This window comes from Onychostruthus taczanowskii, unplaced genomic scaffold, assembly GCF_017590055.1.
Source record: "Onychostruthus taczanowskii isolate IOZ18803 unplaced genomic scaffold, ASM1759005v1 scaffold69, whole genome shotgun sequence".
NCBI classification, from domain to species: Eukaryota; Metazoa; Chordata; class Aves; order Passeriformes; family Passeridae; genus Onychostruthus; species Onychostruthus taczanowskii.
This window is the reverse complement of record NW_024504676.1, coordinates 4,367,443-4,393,359: the sequence shown is the minus strand read 5'-3', so window position 1 is coordinate 4,393,359 and position 25,917 is coordinate 4,367,443. Positions and strand designations below refer to the sequence as shown.

The window sequence follows — 25,917 nt, the reverse complement described above, 5'->3', positions numbered from 1 at the left end:
TAGTTTCCAGAATAATAGAAAACTGAGTAACCTTCTTCTGAAAATAGATTTTCTTACTGTAACCTTAAGTTTCTTAAGAAACCTGAAATTCATACTCTGTCAACAAAGATATTAGTAAGGCTTCAGCACTATTTTCTTTTTTCCTGGCTCCTTAGAATGTTATCCCCCCCTCAATTCACTGTGTCTTCAAGTCTTACCCTTTTTGTAAAATACTAATTTTTTAAAAAAAATCATTATTTGCCTATTGGGAAAAGACTTCACTGCTTAAAAAATTCTTCCTCCAAAACACTCACTGAAATTAATGAGAAGAATCACTTTTAATTGGGTGCTTGAACTGAATGTGTTTGAGGAAGTTATTGCTGTATAAATAATTTTACTTAGGGCGATCCTTTAAAATGTTTTATTGTATTTTATTTTAGGTTTTGGCTGAAAAAAAATACATGGGGAAAACATGTGGAATGTGTGGGAACTATGATGGTTATGAATTGAATGAATTTGTCCGTGAAGGTAAGAGACAAGGGCAATTCAGAAAGGAGGAGAACGAGTTAAAGTGAATCAAGGTGAAAATTGAATACTGTGATATCATTGCTGTGTTTCAGAATTGAGTAAAGCAGTCCCGTGGGGTACCAACATACCTCATATGATTATGCTACACTCTGTTATCTGCCATGAGCATAATATAATGGGTTCCTCACACAAGTGATAAAGACTCTTATCTTTTAGAAACAGGTGGTAAGGATCACAATCTCCTGACTTCCACAAGTGGCAGTTGTCATCATTGGGAAAATTAACTAGTAGGACATTTAACAGTCAAAGAGTAAAATCTGAGTTTTGCTACATCACAACAACAAGTAAACAAATCAATGCAGTCTTTTTCCTGACAAATTATAACCCTTTATTTTCCAGGTAAATTGCTGGATACATATAAATTTGCTGCATTACAAAAAATGGATGATCCATCAGAAATCTGCCTGTCCGAGGAGATACCAATTTCTGCTGTTCCTCACAAAAAATATGTAAGAAAGATCTTGGCTTCTCTGCAGCATGATTCTTAGCAGGGGGCAAAACAGATAGAAATCAACTACAGAGAGGCAGAGGTTTCATAGAAATTACTTCCATGAAAACGTGTACAGTCAACATCTGTATAGCATGATATGAGAAAGAAAAGGAGTTCTTTGCATAAAAAACACATTTGAAAATAAGGCTAGAGGTGATTTTAAGGGTAGATTTAAATCACTCATAAAAATCAGCCTGCATTTAGCTCAGAACTTTCTGGAATTCCAGGCAGATCATCACAGGAAATTCATGGAAACTAGTGAAGCTTTAAGAATTTTTTATCTCATACCTGGAGACCTGACACTATAGGCTGTACAGATTTGAAGATATTCACAATGCCTACGATATATTGCCAGACAGCAGCACTGATAACAGGGACAACCACCATCAACTGCTATCACTTACAGTTCTAAAGGAAAAGAAAATCAGTGTGCCTGAGAACCTTGGAGACTTTATACTGCAGTAGGCACCATGATAGGCAACACAAACTTACAGGGAACAGAAATGCACCAAGTGTGTGCTCAAAGAAGAATGAATTTTGTCATCTTCATATCTGGGACGTTTTTCATGGAACATGTTGTCTTATGTTTGCCATGAGACAACACATTTCCTGTGTGTAATGTTCTCAGCCATTTTTAGAGGGGCTGGTGGCACAGAAAGTGACTTAATTTTCAACATAATGAGAAGTGGAATTATTTCAATATATCAAGTTCTTTCTATTGTACAAAGAATTTATATTCCCTTCTACCTATGAATTTCTCATGCATTTTAAGTCAAATAACCATTATAAAACTCTAGGGGGAAAAGCAAACAAACCAACAAGGAAATCATAATTAACAGTGTTGTTCCACTGTGGTTTTCATATGAAGGAAACACCACCAGGAACAATATTCTTTTTCTTCTTATTCAGGCCATGATCTGCTCTCAGCTACTTAATTTGGTGTCACCAGCCTGCAGTGTGCCCAAGGATAGGTTTGTCATTCGTTGCCAACTTGATATGCAGGACTGCAGTGAGCCAGGACAAAACAACTGCACTTGCTCTACACTGTCAGAGTATTCCAGGCAATGTGCCATGTCCCACCAAATGGTGTTCAACTGGAGAACTGAAAACTTCTGCTGTAAGTTTAAATGGTTTATTCATGAGAGACTGTGCTTAACTTTTCTGTGCCTTAAATAGAGGAGTAATGATGATAACTGGAGTATTTTAAAAAGTCTCTACTGTCTTTAATCAAACAAATTATTTTCTGCAGAGAGCAGTGTTCTTTGATAAAACTGTAAGGAGAGCAGGGAAACTTCAAAGAAGAAAGAAGCTCAAAACAGAGCTTCTATGTCTAGATCAGTGCAATAAAACAGATAAACATCCACCAAGTGAAAACTGTTAAACTTCTCAGACTTCCTACAGGAGGCTGCTTGCTCTAAGAACAGTTTTCTTATTACTGTACTTGGAAAATTAGCCATTGAAGAGAGAGCACTTTTAAATAGCCCCTGAAGTCTTTGAACCTTATTGCTAATAATTGCCATAGCTCCCTTTATTCAAAGATGATTTTCAGTAGTCTGTTTTCAGATATTCAACCTTCTTATTTATAATGACTGATTGGAAGTAAAACCTTGAAGTACTACAGAAAATCTGATTTTTGATACTTCATTAGGCTGCAGTATGGCCTGTTTGCCATTCTCCAAGCTTCTGAAAAAGTGTTTCCAATTTTTTGGGCAACAAAAATGAAAGAAAGCCAGAGTAAATATACGATGGTAACAAATACTGAAATGATTAAATGAATATTGAGACAGGATAAATGAATGTTGGTATTGGAAATCAGAAGGTCTTTTCCTTGCTAGGTATTAGATTAAATATTCTGTTTTTAAAAATCTTAACACTCCCACTGTTTGTTGCAGCTGTGGGAAAATGTTCTGCAAACCAAATCTATGAGGAATGTGGTTCTCCATGTATTAAAACCTGTTCCAACCCAGAGTACAGCTGCTCCAGTCACTGTACCTATGGCTGCTTTTGTCCAGAAGGTATCATTTCATCATATTCTTAATGGATCACACAAATGTTTTTTGCACATATCCAGTCAAGTGGAATGGACTGCTTAATAATGAACTAGCTGTGCATTTCAGGGCATTGTGCTGCTAGAACTGCTCTTTCTCAGGTAACATAATGTAACTGGAGTCTTGAGTAATTGTGGTCCTTCTAGATGATTTGTACTCTGCACAAGAACAGAGCTATGAATACATTTTCCTCACTATACCATGGTTTTTGATGGGATAAAGATATGCCATCTGCTTAAAGTTCTTTACTTAAATATACATTGATCAGGCACTGGCAAGAGGTAGCATACCTCAGAGGATTTCTGCAGTTTTATGGGAATTTTGTAAATCCCTTTAAAATAATTCAAGATTAACTCATTACAGAAATTGTGATTATTACTATCATTTGCATTTCAAAATAGGACAATTGACTGCGCTTTCATATGATAAAGTAGTCAAAAGCTGTTGTCACTTGTGAATATTCAGTTTCATTTTAATTAGGGGAAAATTTCCTGCATGTTACATCTCTGAGTATGGGCACTGGCAGTACAAGAATAGCATTCTCAGGCTAATTTCAGAAAGCACTCAAGCCACAATAACTGTAGTGCCAAGTGAGGATGGGGAAAAATGTTTTATCTTTTTTGGCAGGAACGGTTCTTGATGATATCTCGAAGAATCGGACGTGTGTTCACATTAGCCAGTGTCCATGTACACTGAATGGGAAAACATATGCTCCTGGTGAGACGATGAAAGCAGCTTGTAGGACCTGGTGAGTAACAACAGGAACTTTCTTGAGAGAATAAAAAGTATCTTTACCAGACAATTGGAAAATTTTGCCTAACCTTTCAAAGGGCAGCACCTTTCATGTTTCAGGAAAGTTTACTGACAATCCATACAAGAGTTCAGCAACTTTGAATTAAGATGAGCAGCTTCAACTGATACATGTAGACAAAGAAAATCAAAGCATAGAAAACATAGGTTGTTTTTATCACTTTTCTCCTTATTTCATTGCTAGGAAGTAGCCGAGTTTTTAGAGCATGAAGAAAAGAATGACCTTGCACAGAATTTCTTGTTTTCTGCAGTAAATGTGTGATGGGTCAGTGGAACTGCAAAGACTTGCCCTGCCCTGGAAGGTGCTCACTGGAAGGAGGCTCCTTTGTTACCACATTTGATTCGAGGCCATATCGATTCCATGGGGTTTGCACTTATGTTCTTATGAAGGTAATTTCAACAGAATATCAAATGGATATATTTTACTCAGTCTTTGGTTTCCTATTGGAACACAAACTGAGGACTTCATAAGATACACATTTATTCTGCAAATCATTGTTACACTGACATAGGCTTCTCTTTTTACTTCTCTTTTCCATTTCCCTCCAGAGTTCCAGCCTGCCACACAATGGAACCCTAATGGCTGTTTATGAAAAGACTGGTTATTCTCATTCTGAGACCTCACTTAGTGCTATAATTTACCAATCTACAAAGGTAGGTATTCCCTCCACAGGTTCCATCCAGCATTTTATCACTAGATTAGCAAAATATGTGCTCAAAGTCATTGCTGGTAGCTTGAACTTAAAAATTATGGACAACAAATACTGAAGATATGTTTCTGCTCATGTATACACAGTAAAAATCTCAGCTGCTACATCAACTCAGGAAGGTATTTTCAAAGTGAAAGCTAAAAGCAGCATGTTATAGTGTGAGAAAATGCTTGAATTAATTTTTTCTTTTACAGAGATCATCAACAGTATAGTTGCTTAACTTAACATATGAATAGCATCTGTAAAGATAGTTACTTCTGCTTCAATGTCCTCTTCTTACAGGACAAAATTGTGATTTCTCAGAATGATCTCCTTACTGATGATGATGAACTCAAGCGGCTGCCTTACAGATCAGGTAAAAAAAAGGGGGAATATAAGTTATATCCAAATTAAATGTCTGTTTTTACACAGCCCAGCATCTTTCACAATCCTTCAGTTGCTAATACCAGGGGTTTTAGAGGAAGGTTAAAGTCTCTCCTGCTGCATCTGTTCCTCTGTGGAGAGTTGTGTGTGGGAGAAGAGGTGTAGACAGAGTGCTAGAACATTTATATATGTGTTAAAATCGTTACCTTGCAGTATCATCAACATCTCTATTTTTAAACGTGCTTGTTCCTTCAGGAGATATCACTGTTTTCAGACAGTCCTCCATGTACGTTCAGATGCATACAAACTTTGGGCTGGAACTTGCAGTTCAAACATCACCTGTGTTCCAGGCCTATGTGAAAGTTGGATCACAATTCAAAGGCAGAACACTAGGTAAGTAAACAAGTCCCCTTGCAAAGGAGAAAATGTAGAGAGTATAATTTTGATAACTTACTGTTAATCTTTTAGGAAATCAATTTTCTTCTTCAGATTCAAAGGGAAAAAAATACACTGGAAACTGACTTGATTTTTTGCTAATAACTTTAAAATGAATCAAAGAAACTAGAGGTGTCACATTTTTCATGCATAACGCAATGCTGTTCTGTATTTTATGTGTGCTTTTTTCAATATATGCTATACTGCACAATGAAGGAGCAACAAATAAGTCTCTGTGGTCTCTGCATCTTGGAGGACAACGTTCTTTGAATGTAGTGCACGACCACTGTAAACATAATGAGCCTAAGAACCTAAAAGCTTTTGAGCTGGTAATCACCAGATGGAGATGTTTATTGCACAGCAACATTAGCCACACAAGCATATTTTGCATTCTGTATATGGGGAATTACAGAGAGGCTTTGGCTTTTAAAAAAGCCTAAATGCATATTCTTTGTCATTATGCATTTAATATACATAAGAAAACATGCAACTTCAAAAGTGTTTCATGGCCTTTTTCTTTTACACTATTTAAAACTACTTTTTTCTAACAAAAAGACAAAATCTTTTCTATGATTTTGTCATTGATTAGAAGCTGACACTCTTAACTTGAGGAGGCAGAGGCTCAGTGACTGAATGTGTACATTATCAAGGTTCTCTGGCTAACTTGACCTGAGTAGTCATTGACACTATGTAGAGCTTTTGAATCAATTGTCTCACTGTTACAGAATGAAGCATAGGCCATTGTGCACACATTCTTTAATTTCCGCTGTCCCTTGCATTTCTGATGTTGTCAGGTTTGTGTGGCAATTACAATGGAGACACTACAGATGACTTCATGACTAGCATGGATATCACTGAAGGGACAGCCTCCCTGTTTGTAGATTCCTGGAGGGCAGGAAATTGCCATCCTGCCTTAGAGAGAGAGACTGACCCTTGCGCTTTGAGCCAACTGAACAGTAAGTAGATGATGCTGTGGTAACTGATCTCTCCGGATGGCTTTGTCTGACACTTCCATAAGCCCGTACCAGGGAAATGAGAGAGCTGCACAGAAACAGACTGAGAGGATTGAACATCACAAATTCCGTCATCAACAAGCCATTTCTGCTTTCTAGAATATGTATCGAGTGAAAGCTCATCAGATTCTGTTCTAGAGATCTGGATTGAGATGATGAATGACACTGGTTTGATCTGTCTAGTGAAACTGCAGTGTCTGCGAGTGTCTCAGGTTTGCTCAGCAGTACTGAGACTGAAATCCAGGTTTTGTCTTCCCAAGTCTCTATTGCTATTGGTCTTTTTAAAAAATGGTGAAAAAGAAAAAAAAAAGCTCTACTGAGCTGCTTGTAAAAGAATAGTGTCTGAAAGCTAACAAGCTGGGAATTTTCCTATTGTTTAGCACATCATTGCTGAAAGTTCACCTTAAACTCCAAATTTTTTGAAAATTTCCTTCTCCATTTTTCCCCCTAACTTTCCCTTTTTAATGTTTATTGTTTACTTTCATTAGAAATATCTGCTGAGACTCATTGCTCCATTCTGACCAAGAAGGGTACAGTGTTTGAGAAATGCCATGCTGTGGTGAACCCTATTCCTTTCTACAAGGTATGAAGTTATTATGATGGATGTTGTACAGAGGGAGTCCAAATATAAACCAGATTGGACTCATGTGCGGTGTCCCACGCATTGAATCAGCAATGCAGAGAAGCTTAGGAACAGGTGTGGTTTTGAAAATCATGTCTCCACCATACTGAAAGTCTGGTCACAGGCACCAGTCCATCCTTGTGAATCAGATAATATTTTTGCTCATGCTGCAGTTGTCCGTGACAACAACTTTAACTGTGCAAAGTGTCGATTTCACCATGTGCATAATTGAGTTTAGTATACTTGCCAATCTACACAAAACAATTTGAATATTAAAAATGAGAAGCAGCAAATGAACAAAGGCATTTTTTAGGGTACTAACTATATTTTATTTACATCAGCAATGCAATTACTCAGATATTTTCCATCAGTTTTAGTTATGCAGCAATATGTATCTTGTGTGACTTAGTTCTGTAATTCAGCATAGAATCATATTGTTTGGGAAAGATTTTTGAGATCATCGAGTCCAACCATAAGTACAACAATGCCAAGTCTACCACTACACCATGTCCCTAAATGTCACACATCTTTCAAATACCTTCAGGGTTTAGCACTTCCAAATTACTGGTCCCCAGTAACAAAGTACTCTCTGTGTATTGGGTTTCAGAGATGTGTCTACCAGGCCTGTAATTATGAAGAGACCTTTCCTTATATTTGTTCTGCTCTGGGATCATATGCACGAGCATGCAGCTCCATGGGTTTAATCCTTGAGAACTGGAGGAGCAGTATGGACAATTGCAGTGAGTACCTGAACCAACTCTTAGTGGTCTGCCATCAGATGAGTAATGAGGAAATAGTGATCAGAAAGAAGAGCTGCAGTTGTGTAACAAATATTCAACTGTTGGATACCCTTCTAGTGTCTGTCTCAACAGGGTTGTTATTTCAAGACTATATGAAAAAGATTATTCATATGCTTTAAGGTGAGCATGTGGATGCTTCCAGGACTTGATGATTAAGGTACAGAATAGCCAGAAAAATAATATCCTGTAAAATAAGAAAGAACTAGGGGAAGCTGACTACAGATTTTATTTTATTATTTTGCAACTCAGACACAGGCACAGATTTCACTGTTACTGAAAAATACATTGATATTTGTGCTAAGATTCCCTTTGCATTATTAAAATCCAAGATTCACAAAAAACTGTAAGGTATTTTACCTGCATGAAACTTCTGAACAGCTGCATAGTTTGCTGTTAAGTCTTGGTCTGCAACATGTTTTGCTAGAGCTCCACATCCACAGGAAGAGAAGCAACAGGAAGCATTAAGCATTGAAACAGTTGACACAAAATAAGCAGCACATAGTAAGCAAAAGGACATTATCTTTCACAAGGAAGATGATCAGTAAATGAAGTTTAACATACACTCTTGTCTTGTTTTATAGCCATTACTTGCACTGGCAATCAAACATTCAGCTACAACACTCAGGCATGTGACAGGACATGTTTGTCACTCTCCAACCGAGCCCTGGAATGCCATCCAACTGATATTCCTATTGAAGGCTGCCAGTGTCCTAAAGGAATGTACCTGAACCACAAGAACGAGTGTGTTCGTAAATCTCATTGTCCCTGCTACTTAGAGGACAGAAAGTACATCCTGCCTGACCAGTCAACAATGACTGGTGGGATCACCTGGTAAGTGTGTCAAGTTTAAAGGTGAACAAACGGAAAATGGAGGTGAGGGGTCTTCATGTCTCTGTCAAGGGTCAACTGCAGTAAGCAGACAAGCACCACACAGCTACTTACTCACTCCAGCAGGGTGTGGAGGAGAAGCAGGACAGCAACAGCAAAAAACCTTATGGGTAGATATATGGACAGTTTACTAAATTTCTTTATTAATAATAAGCAAAAAGCCTATTTAATAAGCAAAGCAGCATGAACAATCAAAGCTAAGTAAGGAATTGATTCAGAACTTCCCATCAGCAGGCAGCCATTCAGACATTTCCCGAAAAGCATGAATTTGCTATGCATAATGGTTTGTTGGGAAGACGAGTGCTGTAACTCAGAACAACCCTTCTCCTTCCTTCTTTACCTGAGCTTTCATTGCTGAACTTGATGTGGTGTAGTATGGAATCTTGCTTTGGTCAGTGGGGTCAGCTGTCCTGGCTGTGTCCCCTTCTAGCTTTCACTTAGAATGAAAATACTTTGCTTCTCAGCCTCTTCCCTGGCAGGGCAACTTGAGGAGGAAGAATGCTGGGACACTGTTCAGCACCAGCTAAAACAACATTGTGTTATCAACAATGTTTTGGTCACAAATCCAAAACATAGCACCACTGAGCTGCTACAAAGAAAATTAACTCCATTCTAGCCCAAATCAGTACAGTCTCCTTTATTTTTAATAGCATAAATGTATTTTTCAAGACTTTTTTTTGCCCTTTTCTAAACTACAAATATTCCCACCTGAACAGAAAACATGTTACTTACCTTCAGCTTGGAAATGTTACAGAGAAAAATAAAAAATACTAGCTGAGATCTGGTTATTCATATTAGGAGATGTTCTCAACAGCTCATAGTGACAATTGCCTACTGGTGATAATAGGCATTCGTTTTCCAAATTGATGTTACTGTATCATACAAAAAGTGAAGAGACATGTTGACTCATATTCCACTTCAAATGATGGGAAGGAGGTAGTAACATGAGCAAAATGTTTTAATAAAACAATTTTGCAAAAAATCAAAATTTCTTTCTTAGAAGAGATTTTCATTCATTTTTCTTTTTCTTCCTAGCTACTGTGTTAATGGGAGACTAAGTTGCACAGGCAAACCTCAAAATCCTGCAGGTATGAGTCTGATATTGTTTATTTAGAAACATTTTTTGTCCTTTATGTTATAAAATTACTACTTTGCTGTTCTCTTCTGTGTTAATTTCTCCTTAATGTTAATTTTTCTTCCTTTTTCCTAGAAAACTGCAAAGCTCCTAAGAAATACATATCATGTTCTGACAATTTAGAAAACAAGTATGGAGCTGCATGTGCCCCTACCTGTCAGATGCTGGCTACTGGAATTGAATGTGTGAGTTTCACACCTCTGGGATATTTATCCTTTTGAAAGAGATAGAATGTTCTAGTTGTCACTTGGAACTAGACTACATTGCTTCTAGTCAAATTAAAGGAATTATTTTTTCTTATATGATGCAGTTAAATATCGGTCTTTGGACAAAAAAAAGGCACATATATTTAAGAAGTGATTAAAGAAATTAATTGCATGAATTAATGAATGAAATTCTGTTAGAATAAAAATACATTAAGTATTCTTAACTACATGGCTATAATCTCAGGCTCCCTAAGCTGTGACTCCATGTCAACAGAAATACGGGGTTTATGCTTCCTGTTCTATTTTTTCTGAACTCTCTGCTGCTGTTGGTCACAGAATGCAGGAGACCTAGGCTAGGTGAAGGTCTGGGCTGTCCTGATAGGGTTTTCTTACATTAAAGAAACAGATTAATTGGAAGAATTGTAATAAGTTTCCTTGATGTGAAGAATATTCTGTTGTACTGTTTCTGAAAGACTGGTGGTGATGGAAGATATATTTTTCAGAGTCTTCAGGTATGTTTAGTATCTCAGACCACAAGTATATGTTACAGCTTCAGTGAAACTAGTTCAACTGACAGCATATTAATACAAGGAACATCACAAAACTAAAATCAAGCCCAAACAGGACTTAGCACAGGTTCACTCTTGACACCGTTCACATCCAGGATAAAATGCATCTCACATACTTTTCTTTTTGTTTTGCAATCTGTTGGCCTTTCCCAGATACCCACAAAGTGTGAATCGGGCTGTGTCTGTGCTGATGGCCTCTATGAAAATCTCGATGGCAGGTGTGTGCCAGCTGAGGAGTGTCCATGTGAATATGGTGGCCTTGCTTATGGGAGAGGTGAACAAATCCAGACGGAATGTGAGATCTGGTGAGCATCACAGAGTATTTCATTGCAGATCCTCTGTTTCACTGAAGTGTACAGTCACATGAAAATAAGTGTTTAACCGACTGGAGAGTAGGAAATGGCAACAGCTGTAAAGAAGAAATACTATGACAGAGTACAGGGATTAACAAGAGAGAAGCTTAACATTTGACAATATACGTATGAATAAGAGTCATTGTACCAGCTTCATGGACAATTTATGCCTTATGTATGTTCAGGAATAAAGGCATCCAGTAAAGCCTGTGACTGTAAATGATACAAAGTCAAGTATTATTAACAACCCACTTAAATAAAGATGAGGGCAAAATTTTTCTTCTTTTCTGTATGTAAAAGCAATCACGCCCAAAAAATTCCCATCTCTTTAGCAGCATTCTCAGAGTACTTTATTCCCTTTCCAGTTACTAATCTATTATTAAAAAAAACAAACCAAAACACTTCCCAAACTACACAGCGCAGTGACTTCTGATCTCATTAAGAGTAAAAATAAATGGGTTTTATGTACTATTTCTTTCATGAAAAAAGCACAAAAATGATTTAATGTTTCTTCTTTATTATTATTTCATTTTCTAGGCAGTCCATAAATTTTAATTATGGTTCTTATATTAACTGTAACTTGGTCTCGGTGTCCGTAAGTTAATTGATCGAGCGTGTTATCAATAAAAGTGAATATATATAAAAATAAGCAGGTGAAGATGGCATTTCTTTGAAATCTGAGTGTGGTTTCTCTTCTCACTCCCAGCACTTGCACAAAAGGCAAATGGAAATGTGTTCAGAAAACAAGGTGCTCCTCCACCTGTAATCTGTATGGGGAAGGCCACATCACCACCTTTGATGGACAGCGTTTTGTGTTTGATGGCAACTGTGAATACATATTAGCTATGGTAACTTGCTTCTGGTTATTTCAGCAGCATATCAGCATCAAGAAATAGCTGAATTTAAAAGACTAATAAAAATATGCTAGGATGCATCAATAAACAATACAGCACTTTGAATCTTTATAATCACTTACTAAGTTTCTATATATTATTTCAATGTTTAGAATGAAAATACTTCACTTCTAAAAAACCAAAATTTTCATGCAATTATAACCAATTTTCTATTTTTAAAAAATATAATAGTTTAAATAGTCATTGCATTCTGTACGAGATAAATATGTCTTTTAGGGAAGTTACATCAGTTTGACCAACAAAGCAAAAGTCATCACCTCCCAAAACAGAATTACTCATGACATTTTAAGCATCCTGTATTTTCTTATACTTTTTAAGTTGGAAGACTTCAGGCACAGTTTATTGAACCTTTGTGTTTCTTGTGGTTTGTTTTGGATTTTTTTAGGATGGCTGCAGTGTTAACAGACCCATCTCCTCTTTCAAAATTGTCACTGAGAATGTCATCTGTGGGAAATCAGGAGTTACGTGCTCCAGATCCATCAGCATTTACCTTGGGGTAAGCTCTTCTTTCTGCCATTATCCAGCTGAATTGATTTTAAGACCAGGTTTTTCTTCATTTTTGGAAGCTTTGGCTGTATCTTAAGAGAACGGTTTTGTAAGTGAAATTATGTGCTAATCCTAGAGCCTTGGTTTCAGTAGGAAATGCCATAGCTGTTTGTTTGGGTTTTTTTAAATTCTAATGTTGTTTCCTTCTCCAAGAATCTTGTCTATTTAGAAGCCAGGAAATTTTGAAGTTCACTCTGCAGTGAATTGCTCAATCAAAAAATACTGTTTTCCTGCTGCAGTATTACAGCAGCTGAACTTCAGCAACAAAAATACTGAAACTTGATAAGTTGTAACTTTCAGATAAATTTTCTTCCAGAATCTGACAATCATACTGAGAGATGAAACCTTCGCTATTTCTGGGGAAAATCCTGGTATAAGATACAAAGTGAAAAAGAATGCCCTTCACCTGATGTTTGATATCATTATCCCAGGAAAATACAACATGACCCTTATTTGGAATAAGCACATGAACTTCTTCATCAAGATCTCCAGAGAAACACAGGTATTGCAGAATAACTTCCTTAAAGTGTCCTTCCATTCAGATTGAATTGCACATTTGATCATGGTTCCCTTGAATCTATGCGATGGCAAAGGTTTTCCAGAAATGCTACCAGCAATTAATTTTTAACATTATCTCCAAAACAGCAGAGATCTTCACAAGAGGCTAACTTCTAAGGGATTTCTGTACTGCATTCAGGAAATTTTTGAGCTAAATGTTTGTAATTTATGCAATTGCACATTTGAATTTGATCTCTAAATGGTGACAGTTTAGAGGAGAAACCCATTCACAAGTATGTTATGAGAGTATTTGTAGATGACATTCTCTCCTAAAGCACAGGAAGCAATCAGTGATCAAAAGGGAAGGTGGGAACTGTAACTTGCTGAACTGATATTGGTGCTTTCATTGAATCTAGGAAACGATCTGTGGTTTGTGTGGTAACTATAATGGCAACATGAAGGATGACTTTGAAACTCGAAGCAAGTACGTCGCATCAAACGAGCTGGAATTTGTCAACTCTTGGAAAGAGAATCCTCTCTGTGGGGATGTGTACTTTGTAGTGGACCCCTGTAGCAAGAACCCTTATCGTAAAGCATGGGCAGAAAAGACATGTTCCATCATCAACAGCCATGTTTTTTCTGCCTGTCACAATAAGGTAAGAATTATTTGCTCTTTTTTTTATTTATAGGCATAATCTGTATGCCTATAAATTCAAATGCTCACGCTCCAACAGGTGATTTTCTGTTTGGCAAAATGTTTCAATAAAATACATTTTAAAATGTTTATGGCTAACATTTATGTTAATTTTCTTTTTTTTTTTTTTTTAATTTACACTTCACCAGCCCTTTTGTGAACACAAATGCTAAGTATGCTATTAACTGATTAGTTAAAACTAAGAATGAAAAAAAAGTGAAGACTTAAGAATCAGGAATTAGTCAGTCTGTGGTGATGCCTCATATTGATCAATGCATTTTCAGGTGATGAAAACCAGTGAGAAGTGTGGATACTGCTGCAGTGGCTATGCATACACATAGAGTATAATCTTGGAAAATGAATCGGTACCTTTTGCCATGCAGGTGAATCGGATGCCCTACTATGAGGCCTGTGTCCGAGACTCCTGTGGCTGTGACATTGGAGGGGACTGTCAGTGCATGTGTGATGCCATCGCAGTCTATGCCATGGCATGCTTGGAAAAAGGCATCTGCATTGACTGGAGGACCCCTGAGTTCTGTCGTGAGTTTGCTTAAGCTCTCCTTAAACAGATTTAAGAGATTTTTATTGTCAGTATATTCATTTGGCAACATAGGAAACTTAGTAATAACTACCTCAAAGTCTGCATTTTGTCTGTGGGCGAAGAGTTAACCTCAGACACCTGGGTTTTGAAATCTGTACTTTACCAAATTATTTTAACTCTTTTTGCCATGGAGTAATGAGAGAGAAAATAATGTGGTCACAGAAAGCAGATTGTTTTCTTCTGCTATCAGTATATAGTGCACTGTGAGTTTGCCAGCAGAGAAAGCATGAAATTGTAAAAACAATGTTTCATTTGAGCTATGATGAAATCAATTTCTGTGTGGATGTCAAGGGAATGTAGACAGCTGTGTTGGCTGGAACACTGTAAAACAGGAAAAGGACATCAAGGTGTTCCAAAACAGCAAATACAAAGGAAAAAAGAGGATGAACGTGCTATAAATCAATGTTAGAGTTGTCATCTTTGATAGATTTCTTTCCACATTTCAATATATTGTGTATGAAAAGTTGTGGAAATGTCTGCATACTGTACTTGCAAAAAAGAAACTGACTTGCACAAATTAAAATATATATTTATATCACAAGCTAATCACTGCAGTGGGGTTTTTTTTTATTCCAACTGTTAACTAATTTTGTCTTCCTTCTAGTACTTTGGAAGTAGCATGCCATTAATTTGAAAAAGAAAAATCTTCTCTCTTGCTTGTCCTTTTTTTAGCTGTCTATTGTGAGTATTACAACTCTCATAAAAGAAAAGGAATTGATGGTGCTTTTTCCTATGGCTACAATGATGACAAATGCACCTGGCACTACAGGCCTTGTAACTGTCCAAATCAAAACTACAAATACGTCAATACTGAAGGTAATCACCTCTACTACTGTAAACCAGGAAACAGTAACATAATTATTTTCAGTGCTGGTTTTTTTTTTTTTTTAATCAGTCATATTACAGTTTAATAATAATCTAATTGATGTTATTTTGGAAGAAGTTTTGCTGATATTTCCCTTACCAGTAGTGTTTTAAATACATAATCAACTCAGTAGATATACTATATTTAGCTTTATATCAGGCTCAGCCTGGCTGGAAGAGAAATTTTAACTTGCACCAAATCAAAAGAATGCACTGTACTTAGGAAAGAAAACATGGAGAGAGAAATTAATATTTTTATTAGACAAATGGATATAGCTGGAGAAATTAAAAAAATTCCTACACAGACAAAACCTCCTTCTGAGGAAAACATTGGAAATACTTACCTGAATAGATGATGTTGAACTTTATACTATTTTTAATAACATATATATAATATATTCAATTATAAATGGTGTTAATTAAATGCCTTTCTCTGAGAAATGTAAAACAAACTTCTCTTCCTCTTTCTTCAGGCTGTTACAACTGCTCTCATGATGAATACTTTGACCATGAAGAAGAAAGGTGCATGCCATGTGGTAAGCAGCATTTCTTTCTCCACAGTAACTTGAAAATCATACTACAACTTTTGCACAGACTCAGAGAAGATATTTTTCTAGTATCTCTCCATAAATGAGTGTTCATCTAAACACAACTTCCTTTCAAAATAAACCCGTTACTATTCTGCTTGTGAAATACAGTATTGATGTCCTAATCTGTGTGAGGCACAGGCCCAGCAGAGCTGTGAGTCTCAGAGGTATTCAACACATTTCACAGAAAAAAAAGGGAAATGTGTAGCAGAAAAGCAGATTTAGCTACTGGACTCAATAAATATCTTCCTAGATTTTTTTTTTTATTAACTTGAGGTTTATTACCATATGGCTTGTTTCCATGAAAACCTATCTTAATAAATAAGGTTTTGGATAGACTCTAGCTGGACAGTTTGGATTTTCATGCAGATGTAAAAAAACCTTAAAAATAAATTCCCATTATAAAATTCTGTCTTGTGCAGCCAGGATGTCAGCTAGTGATCTCCCTTGCATACAAAACCATGTTCCACTATCCCTGAAAACTGAAGTGCCCTTAGCCATAAAAGTCATAACAAAGATAGGAAAAACTTACTAGTGTTCATTATAATAATGAGATGTATTGATTTCTTTGTAAGTCCTTTGATGTGAATTTGACCACTGAAATATGTAAAATTAAATACATTCAGGAATACCTCAGTAATTAGCAGAATTCTTGGAATCCAGTCAGAGGAGATTTGCCTTATCTGGGATATTTTAATATGTTTTTATTCACAAATATAACCTGTTTTGCCTTTATGTAACAGGACATGTAAACGTCACCACCACATCCGAACCATCTTCACCTTCTCCAGGTTAGTTTACACAGTTGACCAACTGTGTAACTTAGACACTGATGTTATGTCCTGATAAGTGTTTATGAAATCAATAATGTCATTTTCTGTGTGATATAGCAGCATTATCAGTTTCACATGCATAAGATGAAATTATGAAAAATACCCTGGTACCATAATATCCTGGGCTACATCAAAAGCTGCATAGCCAGCAGGGCAAGAGAGGGCCTCTGCTCTGTTGAGAGCCCACCTGGAATGCTCTGTCCTTCTCTGCAGTCTTTAATTCAAGAAAGACAGAGGAGGACCACAAAAATGACCAGAGGGCTGGAACACCTCTCCTGTGAGACAGAGCTGAGATCTGGCGTTGTTCAGCATGAGGAGTAGAAGGCTCCATGGAGACCTCTTTGTGGCTTTTCAATACTAGAATGGGGGTTATAAGAAAGATGGAGACAGACTTTTTAAGTAGGGCCTATTGTGATGGGACAAGGGGTAATGGTTTTAAATCGGAAGAGAATAAATTCTGATTAGATGTAAGGAAGAAATTGTTTATGATGAGGCTGGTAAAACACTGGAAGATGTTCCAGCCAGGAGAGACTGTTGAATCCCCTTACCTGGAAGCATTCAATTAAGGCTGGAGAGGCATTTGAGCAAGCTGATCTAGTTGAAGACATCTCTGCTCATTGCAGAGGGAGTGGATTCAATTATCTTTAATGGTCCAAGCCAGCCAAAGTCATTCAGTGATTCCATGATGAAAAGGATCTCATATAATTTATGCCGTATCTTACTAGGGAGTGCCATATAACACTTCAACAATTGTAGAAAGTCTTGATGGAAATGTGTGACTGACTAAACCAAATCCCTATAGCCTGATACAGGAAAGGAATCTACATATCTTGATCTTAAATTTGTTAGAAATTCCATTAATTTCCCTGAAGACAGATGGTATTGGAAAACTTAATACTGTGGGTTGTGTGAATAATAAAATTATGGATACTATTTGATACAGGGTTGGAATATTGTTCCATCTCTGCTGATACGAACAAGTGTTTATGCCAAATTCACTTTAAAGTAAAGAAAAAGGTATAAAGCATCTCCAAGAATACCTGTTTAATGTATTCACTGCACATAATAGCAAAGGAAGCAATGGATAACAGCTCTTCAAGGTTTAACCTAAAAGGTAATGGGTTTTAATAGTAGCTACTGCTAATAGCTATAAAAACACTTGTTTTACTTTAGAAAAATTCCATTAATATTGATATGTTATCAATAGATTGTTGAGGACTATTTCTCATCTTTTAATTTTGATTTTTTTCTCTCAGTAACAACAGTGCAGCCTAAAGTAACAGGAAGCTCTACCACAAGCACACTTCTAACAGAACCCAGTACTTCTTCTGCAACAACTGCATCACCTGAGACTAGAAATCCAACAATAACTGCAAAAATTACAGTTCCAAGAACTTCACAACCTCTTGTCACAATAAAGTCAGCTACTGGTAGGTTTTTAGTGTTATTGTCTAAAATAAATTATTATAAGCTTGTTCTAAACCTCTATTCATTGTTGAGATACCATTCATAGGAATGCATTTCAAATTCACACAACATCAAAGCATTAGACTCCAAATCATGAAGCAGGCAAAGCAAGCTTCCAGAAAGGAGTTTGTAAACTAGAAATGTTCGGAAGTGTAGATTCAAAGTGCAGAAAAAGATATAGGATATAGGCATTAGGTTAAAAATGCAACCAAAAAGTGAGTCATCTGAGAAACACAATTAGAAGTTCTATAAGCAGTGAACATAATAAAAGCCAATGGACAAAGCCCATATAGACTTTAGCCAAAGTGACAACAAAGCTAACTACTTATATATTAAACAAATCTAATACAGAAAAATACAGAATATGAGAACAAAGACAGACATGAGAAAATAGAAAAATATAAGCTCAGAAATATTTGGTAAGTTTATGAGAACATGAATACAACAATCATACTGAAAATATTTGAAAAATAAAAAAATTATCTCTAAAATATGAATATCTTCTTTATAATTTATCTGGTTTTAATTTTTCTATGAATTGTTATTCACATATTTTTACCTTTACTCCAATAAGAACATACAACATCAATTTTTACCGCATCAAACATGACTACAACCATCACTACCCCTTCCATGACCACCTCAGTGAAAAGAACCATGGCCACTACACCAAAGTCTGTTCCCTCACCACCTTCTGCCTCAACAACCACTGCTTCATCTGAGACAGAACAAGTAGGGGTCACCTCACCACCCTTCAAGACAACCACCAAAAGGAAAATGGCATCCTCCTCAATACCTACTCAAACCACAACTCAGAGCACAACTTTCAGCCAACCTAAACTAACAACAGCAGGTAAATAGCACTTTCTTACATCTGTCAGGTGAAGCCATCGCTCACAAGGCATATGTCAATATACTCCTTATAAAAAAAGCCAAGCATTCTTGCCAGTGGTCTTAACATTGCTAACAGAAAGGAAAGAACATGCATAAGAAAAGTAATTAAAATGGAAATTTGTCTTGCCAACAGAACAAGCATCTGACCTCCAAATATGATGTTAAAGCTAAGATTTCTCTTCCAAAACTTCCTCCAAATTTAGACAAAATCTCTCTATGCCTCAAAGCAAGTTCTTTATAACTCACAGACCACAGAATATATATTCCCCCTACCCATTGTAAGAAATACTCCCACCAAAAATATTAACATTTTTGAATGTCTGACACTCAATAAACAAACAAGGATGGTCTCCTCTGAGGCTGTTTGACAACATGAATTGCTACATTAGCAACTGACAGGCTAGGACAGTGTGTGGTGGGAAGTCTGCTGTAGTGGGAGGGCAGCTGTACACTGTTTCCCAAATCCAGGTCTCTCCCACAAAGTACTGTTGGGATGCATATATCTGGGTTTTCTTGTGCAAGCAACTACACCTTCCTCTAGGAAGCTCACCAGCTCCCAGCCATTACTAATATTCATTATTTCACCACAGAGAGTGAGGGAACCGAAGCAACCACTCTGCACTACCCAGAAGGTGAGTAAAAGGGACTAGAGAGATGCCCTTGGCCTAAGACTCTGCTTCACTTACCTCAGCTTTTCCAAATGATGGTCTTGCCCAGTTTGGAATACTTGGGGAAGGGAAACATGTGCATCCAAACAAGACTCTTCTTTCCTCAGGAGCTTCAGAAAAAGGCAGGGAGTGTCACATTGTCCGAGGCACCCTTCAGACCCACTCTCGATCAACTTGTGCTTTTCTCTCTGCAGTTGTCACCCGCGTAAGAACAACATTGATACATCCTGCGCAGCATCTTATGACACAGACACAGACCACCCCTGCCACATCCACCAGCAGCACCTCTGTCCCAGGAGAGACCAGCCCTGCCACCAGCCCAGAAGTTCCAGTGACAAAGACATTTCCAAGCTCCAGCTCTTTGCCTGTCACTTCAGTCTCATCTGCTTTTTCCCTCTCCTCAACCCAGCTGGGAACATCATATCCTGGTAAGGCTCCCGCCTGCCCCCGCCCTTCTTGCTGCTCTGCCTGCTTTTTCCAGCTTCCACCCATCTCTTCTAAGAAGCACGTCCCACAAAGGCTTCAGTTTTGGTACTTGTTCTCAATTCCCCCTGCTATTGCCACAGGACACCAGCAGGTCCTGGGCCTGACCCACATGTGACGCTGACTGTATCCTTCTCCCTGCAACTTCAGGGCTTTGGCTCTGGGGCACTGGTCTCTATTGAGGGTTCAGGCATCCATGAGTTCCTGCCCTATAGCTACCAATCAGATACAAGCTGAAACACCTCTCTCTTCTTACAGTGCTGCCCTCAGAATGCACAGTGGGGCAGTGGTGAACAAAAGGCAGGGAAACTGGAAACACATCTCCAATTTCCAGCTCAGGACAGTTTTGAGTGAGAGGCATAACCCAAGGCATCATCTCCAGCCAAAGAATGCCTAGGCCCTGGCACATCCATGAAAAGTGCCATTCAACAAATATGATCTCGTGGACCAATGCTGACCCCAAGTGCAAGAGTCACCAGTAGAGGGTGGGCAAGAAGATGTGCACTCAACTCCAGGCTGAAGTTCTTTCACTTAGACCCACGTGCCAGATTTGTATTAGTGTTGATCCTCCTTTGGAGAGATGCCACAACATGCTTTGCCTAGAATCTTTCCCAAGACTCAGTCATTCTTTTCTCTCATCCCTTTCTTTGTAGCAAGGGAGCCAACCAGAGCTAAGACACCAACTACTAAAGTAGTAACAGGTGAGTGCTCTGGTCATGAAAGAGATGAGAGTCATCCCAGCCAATGCATCCATATCCCTTCAGTAGCCACGGCTCTCCCATGGATCCCACCCAGACAAGTCTGCAGCAAGCCAGTTTTAAACTACCAGTAAATAAGTGCTACCACTTCCCCACTCAGCTGTTCCAGGAAGAAGGAGATGAGATAAATTGCTAGAGGTCAACCTTCAAAATAGTCAACAGCAAGGACTTACAAAAGAGAAGCAGGACAGGATGGAACATATTTAGGATAATGGGCACCATTATTAACGGAAAAAAGAAACCAAACAAAAAACTAACTAGATCTAGTGGGAGCTAGGACTCCCATGCTGGGCCAAGACTGAGCACAATACCTCCAAAACAGAAGAGTCAATATCACCCAATTAACCATAAGCCAGCAACGTATGACTGACCTGTGCTTCCCTCCTGGCAGCCTTCACCCATGAACAGTCAACTGTGCCACACATTGGGCCACCTGTGACCACACACAAGACCACGGCCACCACCTCCATCAGCAGCACCTCCAGGACCTCTGTCTCCACAGGAGCCAGCCCTCCAAGCAGCACAGAAGTGCCTCTGGAAACAGCCACTCCACATCCCAGCTCTCCACCTGCCCCCAGCAGCCCGCTCAGCACCCGGCTGCCATCCACTGCCACCACTTCCACAGCCGCCTCCACAGCAGCTCCCAGCACCAGCCCCAGGCCCACACCTACAACCCTGAGGCCCAAGGCCTCTTCCCCAACAACCAGTGCTGCAAAGGAGTCTCCTGTCACAGAGTCCTCTGCACCCACCACAGCCAAAACCAGCACGCTGCCATGGCCTGCTTCTTCTCCCTCCTCAACTGTGTCCTCAACATGGCTCAGCTCCTCACAGCCTGGTAATATATCCTCCCAGCTGTCCTGCTCTGCCCAGCTTCTCACGCCCTCCCATCACCATTCCATCCATGAACCGTGAACCAGTACTTGTCGATCTTTGTGTGCCCATCCCACCATTCCTACTGCCTTTGCTCAGCTTGGTTCCTGGTGTATTCCTGGGCACGTGCACTGGCTCTGCTTGGGATAGAGTTAATTATTGTTCCCAGCAGGTTTCCTGGTACTGTGTGTTAGATGTGAGTCCCAGCCGGTGTTGATAGCACACAAATTCTTTGGTGACTGATCAGGAGTGCCAGCTCCACCCCCAGGCCTCCTCTGTTTGCCCTTTTGCCAGCCAGGGAGTGGGCATGGGGTGGTCACAAGTCCATCAGGGACACAGCAGCATGGCTTGCCCAAAGCCAGTGTCCAAGGAGACACTGCATACCACAGAATATCAGGCTGAGCTGCACAGTGGGGATGGACCGAGTGGGACAGTTATTCCCAAACAGCCATTGCTTGGAGATTGTCTGGATATTGGCCAGTCGCCAGAAGTTGTAAGTCATGGCCATCTTGGGGATGGGTCTTAGTTTGCTTTTCCTATAGTTTCTTTACTTTTGAAAACTTTTTCCATCCAGACACATGTGGCTGTTCTTGCGTTTTCCAGTTCTCTCTCTATGCCTGTTGAGTGGTAGCAAATTAGGGATTGCCAGGGTAGGCACTTCACATACAGCCAGGGTCACCCCATCATCTCATAGCAAATATTGGCCCTGACTGGCCCTGAATGATGCTAAAGCTAAATGGATCAGCAAAATGTCTGGTCATTCCTCTTCTCAGAAAAATTCAGTGCAATACTAGGCTTAACTTCTCCCCACAACAATATAACACAAGGCTTGTACCCATCTCCTTCGCTTTCCCCTTCTGCCCTCATTCTCAACTGACCTGTGCTTCCCTCCTGGCAGCCTTCACCCATAAAATGTTTACCAGGCCACACACTGTGACACCTGTGACCACAGAGAAAACCACAGACGCCACCTCCATCAGCAGCACCTCCAGGACCTCTGTCTCCACAGAAGTGCCTCTGGAAACAGCCTCTCCACATCCCAGCTCTCCACCTGCCCCCAGCAGCCCGCTCAGCACCCGGCTGCCATCCACTGCCACCACTTCCACAGCCGCCTCCACAGCAGCTCCCAGCACCAGCCCCAGGCCCACACCTACAACCCTGAGGCCCAAGGCCTCTTCCCCAACAACCAGTGCTGCAAAGGAGTCTCCTGTCACAGAGTCCTCTGCACCCACCACAGCCAAAACCAGCACACTGCCATGGCCTGCTTCTTCTCCTTCCTCAACTGTGTCCTCTACATGGATCAGCTCCTCACAGCCTGGTAAGGCTCCTTCCTTCCCATCCTGGTGCTTCTGCCTTCTGTCGCTTTTCCACTCTTCCTTTCCTGCCAGTCAGGTTGCTTGTAAAATTGTTGTAGTTTTTGCTCCCCATTCCCCCTTTTCCTGATTTGGAACAGTAGTATTGTCTTACTTGGTTATGGCTCTGGGGCACTTGTCTCTTCCATGGACCCTTCCTGTCTTAAATTAGACTGACTTTATGCTCTCCTTGTTATTAAATGGAGGCATGAATATCCAGACAGGCTGGTCTTCTAGGAATAGGCACTGGGATCCTGCCTGCTGGTAGCTACTATATCTGTTTCTTCCCTTTTTAGGACAGAAGCAGACAGTGGCTTGTGGAGGAGACTTACAATCCCAGTATTCCTTTTTTTCCCAGAAATACTCACTGTGGCATTGGAATTCCATTTTAATTCTATCCACAGTCGGAGTTCTGTGACCACATTTGCTACTCTTGTCTTCATCCTCAACTGACCTCTCTTTCATTTTACCAATGCAGACCACTTGCACATTTTCTTTAACATTACTCTCCATTCCCACTTCTTTTTGAATCAGCAGCGTAATCTGGTTGTCATTTGTTATCGCCCTGGGGCTCCAGTCACTCCCACAGTGGCCACCATGTCAGTTCTGAAGTGGGCAAACTTTAATGTGCTCCTACTCCTTGGGAGACTTGCATCCACACAGGGTCCGCTTCCAGAAAGAGGAAGAGGCATCATGCCTGTATGAAAGCAGCATGTCATTTTCCTCCCTTTTTATGGGAAAAAAGAGGGCAGGTATAGGGCAGAGCCCTTGGTCTCACCTCCCTCTTTCTGATAAATACTCAGTGCATATTGTTGAAGTTGTTGATATTTGTGCTCCCAGTCCAGTGCTACAGCGACCACATTTGCCTTCTCCTTATGCCCTCATCCTCAACTGACCTGTGCTTCCCTCCTGGCAGCCTTCACCCATGAACAGTCAACTGTGCCACACATTGGGCCACCTGTGACCACGCACAAGACCACGGCCACCACCTCCATCAGCAGCACCTCCAGGACCTCTGTCTCCACAGGAGCCAGCCCGCCAAGCAGCACAGAAGTGCCTCTGGAAACAGCCTCTCCACATCCCAGCTCTCCACCTGCCCCCAGCAGCCCGCTCAGCACCCGGCTGCCATCCACTGCCACCACTTCCACAGCCGCCTCCACAGCAGCTCCCAGCACCAGCCCCAGGCCCACACCTACAACCCTGAGGCCCAAGGCCTCTTCCCCAACAACCAGTGCTGCAAAGGAGTCTCCTGTCACAGAGTCCTCTGCACCCACCACAGCCAAAACCAGCACGCTGCCATGGCCTGCTTCTTCTCCCTCCTCAACTGTGTCCTCAACATGGCTCAGCTCCCCACAGCCTGGTAAGGCTCCCTCCTACCCATCCTGGTACTTCCTGCTGCTCTCCCTCTTCCACTCATCCTTTCCAGCCACACAGGTTCCTGACAGAATTGTTTTAGTTATTGCTCTGCACAACCTTTATTTCTGCATTGGAACTGAGGTATGGCATTAGTTTGTTATGGCTCTGGGGCACTGGTTTCTGCCATGTAGTCCTGGCCTGCCAATCTCAGAGGGGGACTCTCCTTAAGCTCTGCCTACTCCTTGAAGGGCCAGACACATGCATATTCACACAGGGTCCTCTTCCAGGAAGAGGTAGTTGGATCTTGCCTGTTGGAAGGCACTGTTTCATTTCCTCGGTGTTTCTGAAAGAATACAGACAGCACCTTGTAGACACGACTCACAGTGGAAGTGTTCCCTTGTTCCCATGAATACTCAGTAGGGCACAGCATTGCTGATTTTATTACCATCAGCAATCTAAGGCCTCTGCATATAAACTTTTTTTTTTCTTGTCCTCATCCTCAACTGACCTCTGCTTTCTTCCTGGCAGCCTTCACCCATAAAGTGTTGACCATGCCACATGCTATGACACCTGTGACCACGCACAAGACCACGGCCACCACCTCCATCAGCAGCACCTCCAGGACCTCTGTCTCCACAGGAGCCAGCCCTCCAAGCAGCACAGAAGTGCCTCTGGAAACAGCCTCTCCACATCCCAGCTCTCCACCTGCCCCCAGCAGCCCGCTCAGCACCCGGCTGCCATCCACTGCCACCACTTCCACAGCCGCCTCCACAGCAGCTCCCAGCACCAGCCCCAGGCCCACACCTACAACCCTGAGGCCCAAGGCCTCTTCCCCAACAACCAGTGCTGCAAAGGAGTCTCCTGTCACAGAGTCCTCTGCACCCACCACAGCCAAAACCAGCACGCTGCCATGGCCTGCTTCTTCTCCCTCCTCAACTGTGTTCTCAACATGGCTCAGCTCCTCACAGCCTGGTAAGGCTCTCTCTTACCTGTCCTGCTACTTCTGCCTGCTCTCCCTTTTCCTCTCTTTCATTTTACCAATGCAGACCACTTGCACATTTTCTTTAACATTACTCTCCATTCCCACTTCTTTTTGAATCAGCAGCGTAATCTGGTTGTCATTTGTTATCGCCCTGGGGCTCCAGTCACTCCCACAGTGGCCACCATGTCAGTTCTGAAGTGGGCAAACTTTAATGTGCTCCTACTCCTTGGGAGACTTGCATCCACACAGGGTCCGCTTCCAGAAAGAGGAAGAGGCATCATGCCTGTATGAAAGCAGCATGTCATTTTCCTCCCTTTTTATGGGAAAAAAGAGGGCAGGTATAGGGCAGAGCCCTTGGTCTCACCTCCCTCTTTCTGATAAATACTCAGTGCATCATGTTGAAGTTGTTGATATTTGTGCTCCCAGTCCAGTGCTACAGCGACCACATTTGCCTTCTCCTTATGCCCTCCTCGGTGTTTCTGAAAGAATACAGACAGCACCTTGTAGACACGACTCACAGTGGAAGTGTTCCCTTGTTCCC

The 25,917-nt window shown here is 40.4% G+C and overlaps 1 protein-coding gene across 1 annotated transcript in view; it reads left to right on the top strand.

The window, feature by feature from the left end:
* Nucleotides 1-25,917, top strand: part of MUC6 (mucin 6, oligomeric mucus/gel-forming) — a 41,593-nt gene that overhangs the window by 10,258 nt on the left and 5,418 nt on the right. Inside the window, exons 5-37 of the mRNA XM_041421158.1 lie at nt 420-507; nt 907-1,016; nt 1,967-2,174; nt 2,950-3,072; nt 3,733-3,853; nt 4,167-4,305; nt 4,465-4,569; nt 4,908-4,980; nt 5,244-5,381; nt 6,218-6,379; nt 6,925-7,019; nt 7,666-7,798; nt 8,440-8,689; nt 9,782-9,834; nt 9,957-10,066; nt 10,810-10,961; nt 11,716-11,857; nt 12,309-12,419; nt 12,786-12,971; nt 13,384-13,623; nt 14,045-14,201; nt 14,935-15,078; nt 15,600-15,662; nt 16,457-16,504; nt 17,803-17,976; nt 19,498-19,539; nt 19,770-20,003; nt 20,712-20,759; nt 21,208-21,522; nt 21,571-21,651; nt 22,585-23,004; nt 23,955-24,393; nt 24,915-25,366. Coding sequence (XP_041277092.1) covers nt 420-507; nt 907-1,016; nt 1,967-2,174; nt 2,950-3,072; nt 3,733-3,853; nt 4,167-4,305; nt 4,465-4,569; nt 4,908-4,980; nt 5,244-5,381; nt 6,218-6,379; nt 6,925-7,019; nt 7,666-7,798; nt 8,440-8,689; nt 9,782-9,834; nt 9,957-10,066; nt 10,810-10,961; nt 11,716-11,857; nt 12,309-12,419; nt 12,786-12,971; nt 13,384-13,623; nt 14,045-14,201; nt 14,935-15,078; nt 15,600-15,662; nt 16,457-16,504; nt 17,803-17,976; nt 19,498-19,539; nt 19,770-20,003; nt 20,712-20,759; nt 21,208-21,522; nt 21,571-21,651; nt 22,585-23,004; nt 23,955-24,393; nt 24,915-25,366 — 5,356 coding nt within the window. The remainder of the gene's footprint in view (nt 1-419; nt 508-906; nt 1,017-1,966; nt 2,175-2,949; nt 3,073-3,732; nt 3,854-4,166; nt 4,306-4,464; nt 4,570-4,907; nt 4,981-5,243; nt 5,382-6,217; nt 6,380-6,924; nt 7,020-7,665; nt 7,799-8,439; nt 8,690-9,781; nt 9,835-9,956; nt 10,067-10,809; nt 10,962-11,715; nt 11,858-12,308; nt 12,420-12,785; nt 12,972-13,383; nt 13,624-14,044; nt 14,202-14,934; nt 15,079-15,599; nt 15,663-16,456; nt 16,505-17,802; nt 17,977-19,497; nt 19,540-19,769; nt 20,004-20,711; nt 20,760-21,207; nt 21,523-21,570; nt 21,652-22,584; nt 23,005-23,954; nt 24,394-24,914; nt 25,367-25,917) is intronic.